The 15,443-nt window shown below is 35.1% G+C and overlaps 1 protein-coding gene across 3 annotated transcripts in view; it reads right to left on the bottom strand.

Moving 5' to 3' along the window:
* Nucleotides 1-15,443, bottom strand: part of LOC117172778 (sorting nexin-12) — a 104,577-nt gene that overhangs the window by 19,090 nt on the left and 70,044 nt on the right. For all 3 annotated transcript variants that reach the window (XR_004467059.1, XM_033360987.1, XM_033360986.1), the window contains one exon: nucleotides 4,196-4,320. Coding sequence is in view for 2 of the 3 variants with exons in the window: in XM_033360987.1 (XP_033216878.1) it covers nucleotides 4,196-4,320 (125 nt within the window). In the remaining variant the exon portion in view is untranslated. The remainder of the gene's footprint in view (nucleotides 1-4,195; nucleotides 4,321-15,443) is intronic.

Raw genomic sequence — 15,443 nt, 5'->3', positions numbered from 1 at the left:
TGTGCGTCGTCAAGTCGCCAGGCCGTCCAGTTGCCACAGAAGTCGCCACGTCGTCCAGTTGCCACGTCGCCTAGTCGTCAAGTCGTCCAGTGGTGGCAACATCATGTCTTCACATCACCTATCCACCAAAATCATCACGCCATCCCCGTCGCGGGAAAACGAACCCCGACATTGCTATTTACTATTCTTTGTTATTGCATATTCGATTTGATCTTATTTTGATGACATCCGATATTAAAATGCTATTAATATGTATATATTGATATGCACTTGTCACACTATGCACGAGATGATTTTTCATACGTCCTCGTATTTTTGAAGTGTTATGATTTATATGTATTTTTACTTACTGAATTTATATATGACATTTAATATTTATTTTTCTCGATAATGCTACATGTGCCTGCTGGCGATGTTTAAAAAGAATAGGCTAAATACGGTTGAAAATGAAAGTAAAATCCGGAAAGAGTTATTGTATTTTTTTTTGGGGCGGAAATTAGGATGTTTTGCTTGACAAATAAAATCAAAAACTGCGAAAGTTATTAACGAGAAATAATACCTGAAAAGAGGGATAGTATACATTTTATTTTTGCAAAATATTGCAATTCTCCGACTTGGCAAAACGTTCAAGCGCGGTACCGAGTACCTACGCATAAACCGTACCCTCGCAAATCAAACGCAAGGTCACGGGACGTAACTTTCAAACAAAGAGCCCTACGAAGAAAATATACATATTTTCGAACTCAAGAATCAAATAAATACCATATTGAAATTTTAATAAAAATTTTCCACAAAAATGGTAATTTTAAATTTAGATACAACATCAGACGGACATATAGAGTATATTCGTTACAAATACTAACCCAATTTTAAAATAGTTAAATTGAGATCAGGGAAATTAAAGTTACAATGCCGAAACCAACAGTCATGGAAAACGATCATGATGATTTAGATTTGGAAGATGCCACTGCACTTTAAACCCAACACATAGATTTAAGTACGGTCACAACAAGACTTACTATTAGGTATGAGGTCCACACCACAAACCAAGATACAGGTTCCATTCAAAACAAAATAAATAGATCAATAATTCGCGGTTAGTCCCGAGAAATAATTCGATACAATTTAATAACGAAACTTTTGAACGCAATTCATTCTTATAAAATAACACGCAGTTTATTTTAAAATCAGGTGAGCATTTATTAAGACATTCAGTTTAATCTTATTTAAGGAAGCCATTAAAAGAACACAATAAAGTTCCTCACAGTAATATTGAAAACATTATCTCCGATGACAATGCAGCATTAAATGACAGAATTAACTTAAATCAAATCAGAAAACGTAGACTTAACAACAAATAATAGGTCAAACGGACCTTCCAAAATGTTCACAAGCAATTGGCCGAATTAATTCTAAAATCATAAGAAGACAGTCCCGCGAAATTTCTTGAAGAATTAAAAAGATTTAAAAAGGGCTTCCAAATAAACGAACTGATACCTTAGAAAATTTGGACGCATTACTAATTGAAAATGCGAAAGATTGATACGAAATAAATAAAAATTCCTGGAGAACATTTATCAGATTTGTATGCAGATTTAAAAAACGCTTACATTGACGCAAGGTTTTCAGCAGAAATGCGACAAAAAATTTAATTTTGTTCTCAAAAAATGACTCAAGACAGCATCTCATACTTAACGGAGATTAGAAAACTGTTTAAAAAATTATATTCAAGAAAAAGTCGCAAATCGGAACTACATACAACTTATGAAAACCTTATAATCTAATCAAAAATATATATAAAACATAACGATTTTGAAACTTTTGAAGAACCAAGAGATTTGGACAAAATTCGAGGGAAAGTATTATAATTTACTGAAACTAAAATAGAGGACAACAAGGGAAAACAACAATGGAAACCCAAATCAGAATGACCACGTTAAAAACCAATACAAAAATCGATTTCCGTTCTCACCATTTAGATTTCCATCCCTACCTTTTCCAAATCTATATGGACACAATTTCAGAGCTAACTACAGCACAAAATAAGTGATACATTTTTCTGGAACTTCTGCCCCCCCCCCCTCACCCAACGTGATATTTTTTGTCATTGGTATTAACGTGCAGAATGATACTTCAGCAGACCCCCCCCCCCCCCCCCCCCCCCCCCCCCCCCTAAACGTATCACATATTTTGTGGCTGACACCAGACCCAGATTTTCACCTGGTCTCCAATCAAATTTTCAACCTAGATTCATAAACAATAGACCCAGCTATCCTTATAACTCATACTATCAAATGTTACTAATATTTAACCAAATTACATTGGGTACAATTCAAGGTCAAAGTAACCTAATAATCGAATTCACCTACAGTTTACAAATCAGACAAAAACAGGAATCAAATACAAAAACGATTGAAACAATAAATTTAAACTGTTATCATTTTGGCATAACGGGAAATTTTGGAAGATACATATTATGTTTACAATGAGGCAAACTGCAGTGGCAGCTATAAGAACGAAAAAGAGCACAACTTAATACCGGACCGCCAGAATTGTTAAATTTTGATAAAAATGACACACCAAAAGAGTAGAGTGGAACGAGCACAAGCATGTTAGTTGCAGATACCTTGGACAACACAGCAGATTTGAAGACCAAATTTGTCGAAGAAGATGATTCTATCTGCTTTGGATAGACTCCTTCACTTAGGTTACGTCCTGAATGCGGTTTTGAAAGATGCCCAGGTATACATAGGTCTCTCGAGTATCCAGTTGCCCAATACCACTTATACCCACAAGATCAGGGACATCGGTAATGCGAATCATCTTTCCTTTATTCAGATGAATCTTGACACAGATGTCCAATTCAAGGTCCATACCTATGTTTCATGTTTACTTCTTGATCATATTTAGTGCAAGTTGAAGTTTGCTTTTACCAGGCCAACGAGGTGAAATGTGATCACGACAAAGTCGTATTCTATGTCATTGGATAACTTTATCAACAAATAATATAAACAAATGCATGATTTGAAGAGTTTTAAGCAGAAAAGAAACGAAGAGTAGACTAGAACCGTCCTTCCTTTTAATTTATCTTTTCCTATCATTCTTTTACTTGAATTAGCCGCCAAGTAACCAATACATAAGATATTCTGACTGTCGCTATCCGATGGATCCTAAAATTGTTCCAATAATGCATTTAAAAAAAAATAATTGTTGATAAAATTAACATATTATATCAGATGACAAAAATACATCAACGGGCGTTACAGGCAATGACATTCGAAAACAATCGAAAGAAAATTAGGTTCGTTTTTGCCCAAAACTGTTCAAATCATGCATTTGTTTATAATAATTACTCATTTCGCCCCAATATATGGCGGTGCATCGGATAAGTTATAAATGAGGGTTCAGTGAGCATGGTTTGACACTAGAGATAAAAAAGAGCTCGATTTGTTTGTGTCTCCGTATTTTCGTAACGCTTTAGAGAGACCGTGATTGGCAAAGATAGGATGAGAAAGTTGGTGGGCCCGTAGATGGACTTCCCTCTATGGTGAGTCTATGTTTTTAACGAGAAGAGTAACGAGCTACGCGAGTCATTTTACAAAAGTATAGTTTCACCCACTTTCACATCATTCATGACTTTATAATAAAAACTCTCATGCGTGTCTCACCGACTCTAAATGCGTCTTTGCGTTTGTCTATGGAGGAATCAAAACACGCCATTTATGATTTCGTTGTGAAAAGTACCGTGCGTGACTCCTGTGAACTGACGGAATTATTTTTGAAACTCGCGTCATATTTTTGTAACTCGTTTTACAAAGGACGTCAGTTCACACTAGTCACGCAATGTACTAACATATTTCGGTTCCTTTGGAATCAAACCTATAACAAAGCCATCAGACGCGTCCTCGGGTTGCGGATAGAGGACACTGTACCGGCGTGAGAGGCCTTGAACGGTGACTCTGAGATACCGGGATACCTCTCAGAGTATGCAACTTTATCTTGCATGCGAGGCTCTACAAGAATGGACGAACCCCCTTCCCTATCAGCTCGTGGGAACAATGATAAAACCAAACATAACTGTAGTAAGTGCAGTTAAATATAATCGAACGCGCAGGGCTCCCGAAAATGGGTCGGATAACAATGCTGACTTCCCTTGACTAACTTGATTTCATAAATATATATCTTGTAAGCTTACTTGTTAACGAAAGTTTCTAAACCTTTTCTGCGATCCTCGATAAAATCTTCTTCAAAAATACCATCGTCACCTCGAAAGGGCATTTGCCGTTTCCAAGCTTTACCGGGCAATGGAGGTACTACAATCTGTAAGCAAAAATACATGAAAATTAGGCCTTTTGAGTTTATCCTCAGATGCCTAAAAATATTTTTTCCTTAATAAATGACTTCAAATTGTACATAGAAAATAGGTCTAAAGCGTTAAGGTAGTGTCTCTTTTTTGTCAACACGTTTCAGCTCCAGTATTAGTCGAGTCGTCATTATTCTATTTTTTACTGTAAAATGAAAAGTTCGAACATTCAAAACTTTTTTTGAAGAGCTGAGCAGGGTAAGCAAACAAAATCTGCCCCGCACGCATTCAAAGGTACATGAGCTTTTGGAAGGATGTCGTAGCTGGGTATATATTAAAATGTACCTTAATAGGCAGATTTCAAATAACATTCAATATAATGGCCTGGCCCATTTGAGTCAATAAACAAAGTCCAATTTGAAACAAAATAGTCTCGGAGATAGTTTGAGAGACTTGGATCCTTTTCAAGATCCTTTTAGTGGTCCTTTTAAGAGTGGTGCGACGGTAATATAAGGTTCCTTTTGTATTCGTCACGTACCGGGCGGGCAGAGTTATTTACAGTAGTTTGTCGTGGCTAATCCGCTCTCCGTTTTTAAATTTCTCTTCAAATTATTAACACCTTTTTTTAATTGATGAATTTTCTCATTATACTTATTTATAATTATAACTTATATACTGATATACAATTTTCTAGTTGAATTCAAAAATGTTGTCTTTTTTGGGGTATCTCATTCCATTTACGAGAAACGTTCTATTAATTCCAATTTTAAGCATTAAAAAAAAAGTTAGATATCTGAAGTCATCGAAACCCGTAGATTACGAATTATTATGTTTTAGGCTGTTAACTATGTAATTTAAAAAAATCTACTTCTAAATTTTAATCCGAAAGCTTAACAAAGGACCCTTGAGTGTCGGCTATTCTATTGAGATAGCCTCTCTGCTTGTTATTTATGATCGTATTCCTATTTCAATTTGGGAAAGGATATTTTAAAGCCTTCAGATCATTTAAACGAGCTTCCTGGACCTTTAAAAATATCTACCTGAGTGCCTGCGGAGAATTTCTCTGAGCTTTTTTGACCTAAATAATTTTTAGTATATACTCAAAGATTATTTTCATGAGGGAGGAAACATTCTTAAGAAATCATGCTGTATCTCCTGTAATGATCGGAATTGGAACGAATTTGTCTTTGGAACTATTAGGTGTCATTCAAATAAAAAATTTTTGTCCTTCGCAATTTATGCTCTGCCTGTTACCTTTTGCAAAAAATGTGAAAAAAGCATTACGTAGTAATCAATTTGCATTACGCGGAGGTTAGGTAGGGTTTCGTGAAATAGGGAAAGTAAGGTTAGGTTTACAAGAATTCAAGTAAAGTTGTGGAACGGAGTTTTGGGTTTTCGAATGGCCCAGAGCTGATGAGGAAGGAATAAAATTAAATAAAGAAAAATATATTGGGCGATAGGCCGCAACAGTGTTCAGAGACAGTTGTCAGTTGAAGCAGGTGATGTACCGAAAAGTCCCCGTTATCGACAAACGAGCAGGGAGTGATAGAGCTACAGGGGTTTAGCGAGAGTACTGGTTATGACCTAGACGGGGATGGATTCTTCCACACGTCACTTCACGCAGCAAAAAAATTTTCCACATCTACTGCCCGAAAAGAAGTGCCTTAGAGAGTTCTTTCAAGAGGAGCAGTAGGGCACGTGGGTCACCACCCCAACAAATGAAAGAGAATTTGAAAAAGAGGCACTGGGATGCTAATAGGTCAGATTAGATATTTAAGAGAAGATGTGAGGGGAACTAAAAATCAGATGGAATGTATCAGGGAGGCCATCAAGATTAGAGAGGATAAATGGGAAAAGCAGATGAAACAGCTGAGGGAGAAAGTAGAAGGGTTACAGAGATTAGTGGTGTCGGTAAAGAAAAAATGAGAAGTTGAAGTAAAACAGATGGAAGAGGAAATTAGGGTGTGGAAGGGCAGAATGGAAAAAAGGCTCTAGCCTTTTTTCCATTCTGAGGAAAGGTCAGAGGATTTCAGAGGAAAGGTCAGACATGAAAGTAGGTGGCGGGACGGAGGATGCGCAGAAAAATATCTGGGAGTGTTGAGCACATGATAGAAGAGAAAGTAGGAGAGCGTAGGGACGAAACGGAGAAGCTGGCGGTCAGAAAAAGAATGAGGGAAATGGAGGTGATAATATGAAGAAAAGAGAAAACAGAAATGAGAAATAATATTGTGATAAGAGTTTTGAAGTAAGAGAAGGGTAGGTAAAATTACCCTGGAAGGAAAAGAGGGAAATGAAGTGGCGGTCACGGAATTGGAGAGGTGGGAAGATAAGTCTCTACTTATCTTCCCATGCAAAATAAAAATAAGATCAAGGGTAAGGGACCTTTCATCGGCCATGACTTGACGCGGAAGAAAAGGGATGTACAGATAATGCTGAAAGACAGGGCTAGGAAGGACAGGTGAGAAGCGAAAACGGCATAGGTAGAACACAGGAAAATAAAAATAGATAATAAAATGTGGGTGTGAAAGAGAGGCTTATTTCTTAGAAAGTAGGGAGGTGGGGAAAAAGCATCTTAGATATAAGTGGAGCCTACTGGAGACAGTCAGAGTAAAGAAAAAAGGAGAAGATATCGGGGTAATTTTAACAGGGGTCAGGGTTATATTGGAGAAAAAAGTTCATTAGGGTAGAATGGGGGAGGGGGTGCAAATAAAAGAAGTGAATATAAGAGGGATAATGTACACGTTGTGACAAAATATAATATAGATGGTATGGAAATGATTAAGGAAAGGGTAGAAGACTTTGCTAGTGGAAGACTTGCTAGGCGAAAGCGTGGAGGGTATGGTGATATTAGGAGGGGACTTTAATGCGAGAATAGGAATTGAAGAAGACCTCTATAGGGTAGGAGAACGTTTTGAAAGAAGAACGAAGGATAAGGTAATAAATAAAGAGGGGGGATTCTAAAGGAATGGATGGACGATTTTAACAGTATGTGCTGCAGCTCAACTATTCGGCAACCTTTTAGCTGCAATTTTTCTTCGCTTATTTGCTTCTGGAATATGCTCTTTCTACTTGAGCTTTCGTTTCGTTATGAACTGGCCATTTTCACGAAAACTTTCAGATTCCGTGGTTCACGCGTTTCAAATACTATAGCTGACTACTGCGACTGTTTATTAAGAAGCATTATCTAAACCACAGAAACAACTCACAAATTATATGGTATTGATAGAGGTGTTTTATAATAATGTTTTTAACTTTTCTGGGTATAATGGTTTGAAAAAAATTTGCACATATTTGATTCCAGTTAAACTAAAGAATTTTTCGATAATATTCATCTATTTAATATCAGTCTATTTAGATACATTATCACAAACGCTCAAATGATTCAAAAGTTGCGCATGATCCTCCTTAACTCTTGAATCTGTATAGGCAACATTGAAAAAAATTGATTAAAATTTTTTAATCATTTACCTAATAAGATGTGAATTAGCATATCTTTAGAAATAGTAAGACTAGTCAAGAACGGTCAGGATGCTCAGAAATCGTCAGAACTTCTAACCATTTAGGATGATTCCTGACTTTTTTTAGCAGGAGATAAGAGTTCATTGTCAAAATGAGACATTATCTATTGTATTTCTTGTTTGAAAGAGACTATGAAAACGTTTCAAACATTATTTTCAAACAAGCCACCATAAATTGATCAGGAATATTATGTTGTAAAGAAGGAAAAAGATGGTACGCCGCGCCTATTCAATAGCGCCGATCTCATGATCTTGACAATAATTCTAGGCCAGCAATCTGACTTTACGAAATTCCCATGCTTTCTTTGCTTGTAGAATTGCAGGGATCGCAAGAGTCATTACGTTAAGAAGGATTGGCCAGCTCGAGAACGTATAGAAACTGGATCAAACAATGACTACAATACTACTTTCTCCTTTGCACATCAAACTCGGTTTGATGAAACAGCTCGTGAAAGCTTTGGACAAGGAAGGAAACTGTGTTGCTTATTTATTCGAACGATTACCAGCGTTATCGAGCGTGAAATTTAAAGAAGTCTAATAGACCTCAAAAACTAGCCATAAATGGGTTGCTTGTTGAGTTACAAGCTACACAATATTGATTCTTATCTGGAAAACTTCCCAAAAATCTTGGAGATTACAGTGAGGAACAAGGAGACGAAATCCATTGTACAAATAATTCGAAGACAAGAGAATTCGAAAGAATAAATAAAATCGTTATCATGGCTTCACTGACGTTGATATTGATAGAAGAAATTAGGAATAAAAAAAGTGGAGGGGGTTTTAGGTTATGGTGTTATGGGATTTCGAGGATATAGAGCTATATATCCATGACTATCTTGTACAAGAAAAACTGATGAAATTGTTCTATTTTCCCAAACAAGACTTTCCTTCTAAATTAAGTTACGGGATTTTGAGGTTATGGGGCTTTATTATTACGAGCTGAAAGGAATTATGAGGTCATAAGGTTATAGGGTTACCAAATTAAGGGAAGGAGGGTGAAAATGGTACAGGGTAAATAATTTTTGCGGTTTCAGTTGATTATTGGGATTTTTGAGGTTATGTCTAAATCCTGACGTGCAGAGGTTAAGCGGGTTGCATATTCGGTTTTAAGGGGGAAAATATATACGAATATACATATTGGCATCCAAGACTCAGCATTGGCAAATTTTGTATCACGCCACATCCTGCCATCGTTCCCACAGTAGTCAGAAGAACTCAAATTTTGAAGTCGCAAAAACCCCTACCGCTATGCAGGTGAGGCTGCTTGATCACAACCAAGTCTCTTTAGCATTCCTCGTCGACTAATTGACCGGAAAAGAAGTTAGCTCGGGAATAAAAAGGGAACATTGTGAAAATATTTCCCTGCTCTGTCCGCTTTTCCTTACACGTGCACGTCTTGGAGCCACCCCAAAGTTTCGGCCGATAACGGGTGTGCTACTGGAGGTTTTGGGACGTTAAGTGTACATAAGAAAATTCAGTGAATTTTGAATTCAGTAAATTGAAAGTAATTTACTGTAGTCAACAGACTAAGCGAAATCAAAAGAATTTAAAAGAATTCCGTTAATTCAAAGGAATTCAGAGGAATCAAATGAATTCGGAGATTTCACGATAATGCTCAGAACTGAAAAGAATTCTATGAATATAAAAGAGTTTTGAAAATTCAAAAGAATTCCAAAAGTTCTGAAAACACCAGACTTAAGAAATTCGAAATAATTCTTCATGTGTTGTAAATTGGTGAAAAGAAAAAAAAACAATATCCTACCTCGAGGAAACTACTGACTTCCATTCACCTAAAAAATTTCAATTATAAAATCTGATAGTACCTGACTCATTCTATAAAAGTCCAGGCATCTAGTAATTTTTTACCGTATTAAGTTTTTCTCTTTACTTTCTAACCTGTTAATTATACGGAAAAATGTTTTGGCCTCCTAAAGTTGATCATTGTTGAACTATTTTCCGGACAAAGAGCTTCAAATAGCCTGCATAGGATAAGAGTTGAGAGTCTTTTAAAAAATTGGTTTTTTGTCTTCCTCAGCCAAAAAAGCTTTGTTTTCCAAAAATCTCCTTAAAAGTAGACTCATTCCTGATAAAAATGCAGGAATAATATTGACACAGTTAGAAAGTTAAAATCGAGGTGGTCAGTACAAGTGAAGTTGTCCTTTTAATTGTGAAAACAAGATGAACTTACATAAATATTCCGATGAAACTGGTGAACTATGTACTCCACTAGATATTGCTCAAGCCGGTGCAAGTGCTTCCGAAAAACCCAAAACAAAATACAACGCAACGTAAGACCGATTCATTAAGTAGACCGCAACAAATAATATCAAATCGCTATCGAAGAATGACAACAAAGGTACATTTCGAATGGAATTTTCTAATGTATCCTATAATGGGTGTGTATTTTTCTTGTACCTCTCATCTATTTCTTTACACCACCCTTCACCCACACACATTTACTTGTTTGTGGAAGGGGGACCTACAGTTTAAGGTGGTTTCCAAACCATCTAGAGCAACAGATTCAAGTGCTTATAGAACTTTTTTCTTTAAAGGTACCGATTCCACAACTTTCCGGAGATAAAAAACTCCCTTAGTAGGCTAGTGTTCACCGCATGAGCGGCCGAGGTTCTTCCAGAGTGCATGGCAGAAATCGAACCCGCAAGTCGACAGAGTGGATCCAAAACCCACGCCTTAGTCCCCACGACCAACGGCAAAGCTCGTATTTTCAAATGGTCATAACTTCCTTTCTACAAATGAGAATTAAATTTTTTATGAGTGATTCCTGAAGGGGTTTTCATGCTCCTTCATTGTGTGAAATCTATTGTTTTTAATTTTTCTATTTTTATAAACAAATTATCATTAAAAATGTTTATTTAACGTTTTCTACTCTTCATGCAGTTTTTATTTATTTTTTAAAAGTATTTTTACACGAAAGCTTGAATTTTTTCCGATGAAAATGCTGTTTGGCATTTAGGGACAAAAAATAGTTATGCGAAGATATCCGAGCGAAACCCTTCCTCGCGCGTTCGGACAGGTTGGCCAGTCCTGCCGGGGTCTTTGTTGCGTGAATGATTCCTCAGCGAAGCTGCACTAAATTCTTCATAATTTATTTAGTTCGCCTTTTTTCGCGCATTGTTTGCTTCTATGAACTTGAGGCTTTTTGACTGTCTTCGGAAACAAATCATGTTCTGTTTCGAATTAGGTGTTTTTCAGTTGCAATTGTCCGTTCTCATTTGGAATGAATGCGTGGTATTTTATAGTACCGGGAATTTTAATTGCTTCAGTGAATCTAGTTTCTAGTTTTTGATCATCTCTAGGTGATCTTTTTTCGAACTGAAAAGAATGACTGTTTCCTTTAAATGATTCTTAGTCCATTCGAATAACTCCATCCAGTTACGATTGGATTCTGTGCTGAGCGCTGTCAGCTAGCTTTTGCCGCAAGTCTTTTCATATTTACACCAATCCCGTCACCTGGACCTTTTCCACGTGCAGCTGCCTAGAAATGTGTTTCTGCAGAAATTCCTAATTCTTTTTTGTGATTTAAAAGATTTATGATGGTATTTATTTTGCAAATGCTCTGCGCAGCCCCGCCTGTCACATTAGAAATTTTTCTAACAACGTTAAATTTCTTCTTAAGGTACTCGTTGATGAGCTTTCGAAATGTGTACACTGCTACAGTGTCATGACTTAAACAGTCTGAGATGATTGCCATGCTAAAATGCTTTAGTTCGTTTCCATCTTTGTCATAAATAACTACTGTAAATATGGCTGCTTGATTATTATTGCAATGGAAAGATTTTGCAGCATTTTGAATGATGAAAGCATTATTTTCATCAAAGTCAAGCAAAATTAAGTACTCTCCTTCTTTTACTGTAACTTTAAGATGCTTCAGAAACAAACCTTGTTATTTCGCATGAAATACCTGAGGTTTCAGGTTTTTCAGTTTAGTGCTTAGTGCTTCGAAGAAAGCATCAGGTCCTTTTTAAAATTTTCAATTTCAGGACAAGATTCGCATTCGTTAAAATGACAAGCGTCAGTTGGTTCACTGAAGATTATTTCTTCAAGGCATTCAACACAATGATACCAATGTTGGCACCCTGTGCTACTGCGCTGGCGTTAGGACTGCGGGGTGGTCGGCCGCACTTGACGCGCTATTCAAAATTACTTTAAATACAAATTCTTTTGAATTAAGTAAATAATGACTAAAATATGCACAAGAACATATACAAATTGTGTAACTTATGGTTTCAGGAAAAAAAATATAACACATATTATATAAATAACAGTTTATTTTCATTGAATTTCAAAGGCTGACTTTTAATTTACAAAGCATTTAATTTAAAAAAGAAATTTCGTGGGCAAGTGACTGAAAATAATTATTTATAAGTTTTTAATATTTTGCATGTATTTTTCTAGGAATTCGTAAAATTATATAACCTGTAAATGCATAAATTGCCACGACTGCATTATAGTTATGTTTTTTTATATACTGTAAGCGTCATTTTGTAACGTCTCAATCGAAAAGAACAATATTCTGAGCTAAATTTTTTTTAGAACAATTCAAATATTATCAATATTATAGTCTGTAATTAACTTTTATATATTAAGCTACGGAAATATTATATGGTATTTCAAAAAATGTATCTATGAAAAAATGTTTTACGAAATATAAGTCAGTCTTTAAAAGTCAATGAAAATAAACTGTTATTTATCAAATATATGGGTTATACATTTTTTCCTGTCTGAAATCAAAAGTAACACCATATGTATACATTCTTGTGCATATTTTAAGAATTATTTATTTGAACTACAAGAATTGTTTTTTAATGTTATTTTGAATCGCGCGCCAAGTGTGGCCAACCAGCGCGCAGCCCTAACGCAAGCGCCGTAGCACAGGGTGCCAACATTGGCATCATTGATTCAAAATTAACTTTACTTTTTGATGATAAACGCAGACCCAAACATTGTAAGTTACACTTCTCCAGCTAAAACACAGTGCTTTGGTCTTAGTTGCGTAAATTTTGAAAATCCAATCTTCAAATTTTCATGTAGGGCCACAAATCTGGCATATAATTCTGAAAGAATGCCCAGAATCAGCCTCTTATGTGCTTGCTCACGAGTACCATTTAGTTTTATGACAGATATGAAATCTTTCTCACCTGACATCTGTCGAAATTCTCGTCATCTTCCTAGAAGTTTATTACCAATTTTTCAGTGTCTTCTGCCAATTTTTGTCCTCTTTTAGCTTCCAAAAAGCAAAATCTCCACTTTTGGCAACTGATTCTTTCGCTTTTCTGGCTTTACGTTCAGATGCACCGAATTCTCGCATGATTTGTCTGCGACTTCAAGACTTAGGCGGAAGGGTGAACAGACAAATCTTTTCTGAATATGTAGTGCACTTCTGCTCTAATTTTTCTTTTATTTAATTCAGGACTTCGAGGCTCGTTAAGTGATTTTCATCATTGAAGCCTTTTTTCTTATTTCTCATTGACAAGCAAGAATTTGTGTCCTCGTTTATCTCTTCCTCTACATTAATACCAGGCTCTTCTATAACTCTGGATGACTGTAAATTGAGTGCTCTTCATTATTTTCTACAAGCACCACATATTTTACTGCCTTTCGGCAAATCAGGAAACACTATTTGCTGGTTTTCAGTTAGAAGCCTCAAATCAATTGCTCTTACATGTTTCTCCTCACGGAAAGGATTTGCACATCTGCTGCGAAAACTTTGCATCGAAGACATGTTCAGCGCTAGATGACCATGGAAGGTCTTTACGGATCTCATTTTTGTTCGAAAGTAGCGATTCACAAAGATACTTGAAAACGAACTTATAACCTGCACTAAAATGAACAAAAACCACAGAAAAGGATAAAAAGTTTATAAATGTATACAACTAAGAAACTAAAACGAAACACAAGAAATCACAGAAAACACACACAGAAAAATTCTAAACACTACACGTTGGCTGCTTTTACCTTTCAGGAGACTGACGTCAGAGTAAAGTAACACAGTGCAACGTTTTGCTTGAGGTCAAGAAGCAAATGACAGTCTATGTGATTGCCTTTTGTGCCTTGGTACAATATGACAAACAAATGAAAATCTATGTACGTGGATGTCTTTTGTTTTTCGGCTATACACGAGACCAAGTTTAATCCAGCCAAAGAAAGGATGAATCCTGTATATTTTGTTTATATGCATAGTTTAAACTAATGTTAGTTGATTTAAGCCTTTCACAAGTTTGTTTTATGTGACGGTAATTATGAAAATATACAGCAAAACATCAATAAAAAAACATTATGGAGGAGCGAGGGGTGCACGCTCTCTTAAAAAATACTTGTGTTCCCTAGGTTGTACATAAGTATATGCAAAAATTTTCGATACATCAAGAACCGCTAAAATTAATTTTTGGAAAGTTTTTGTACCAATGAAAAGTATGTTTGAATTAGCCCTATGCAGCGCCCCCACTTTTTTGTTTTCTTACGATCTGTAGGGGAATTGTCGGTCAAACTAATACAACAGATGGCGCCACAAAAAGGTGGCCTGACTTTTGCATTCAATTGCATTAAGAAAAAGCAAAAATAATAAAAAAAACTTGATGCTGTTTGCTAATAAATACAAGAAAAATATGAAAAAATAAGAGTAACTATTACTAATTATTTTAAAAATATATAGTTTATTATGAATAAAATTTAATTTTGAGATCTAATTTGAAAACAGTTTGAACTTTATATTTTTATGATTTATTGTGCTCATATTATTGATTTCATTATTTTCTAAAGTTAAAACAAATTATTAATGCAGCTAATTAAAGAGTTAATAATATTAAAGACCTCAATGACCATAATATTTAAAACATATACATAATCAGAAAAATTAATAAAAAATATATGACGTATATTTAATATAAATATAATAATAATTAAAATAAGTAAGTCTACATCTTAAGTTGCACAGTAAAGAATCTTTGTACTTTTAAAATCTTAACAATTAAAATTTTTGAAGAAAATATTTTTTAAAAGTAATAGTAGTTGTAATTAAAATGTTTGAGGAAATAATTTGGTACAAAGTCAACGACAAGACTGATAAATGAGAAAATGGATTTAATATTATTTAATATAATGTATATATTTATTTAAATTGAATAATTTTTCTACTCAAAGCATGGAAAAACTGAAATTTTGTACATAATAAGTTTTTACGCTTTATTAATTGATCACGAAAACTTTATATTGACTTGAATGAATGTTTAGGGACTCATAAAATACAAATAATTTGTTTATTATTCGATTTATTTGTTGCAAACAAATTTGATAAAAAAATTAACAAACAGTCTTATTATCAGTACAATTTTTTCGTTGCTAAGCGTGCTTCATATTAATATAGGAATGACGTAACAACTTACATGTTCATGAACAATTTACAAATTTTGGTGGATTAACTTGGTAAAAGTCGGGTTTTCAATCGTAATAGATTGAAAATGAAACATAACACTGCATGCTAATATTCACTCAATACAATTTTTTTTGACAATAACCCATAGACTTGGCTATCGAAGAAAATTTAAATTTGATAAAACCTTAAATTTAAATATTTGGTCACAAGAATTGTTAATAACAGTGGT

This window comes from Belonocnema kinseyi, chromosome 5 (genome assembly GCF_010883055.1).
Source record: "Belonocnema kinseyi isolate 2016_QV_RU_SX_M_011 chromosome 5, B_treatae_v1, whole genome shotgun sequence".
NCBI classification, from domain to species: domain Eukaryota; kingdom Metazoa; phylum Arthropoda; class Insecta; order Hymenoptera; family Cynipidae; genus Belonocnema; species Belonocnema kinseyi.
The sequence above is the reverse complement of the archived record's forward strand: the minus strand, read 5'-3'. Positions and strand labels throughout refer to the sequence as shown.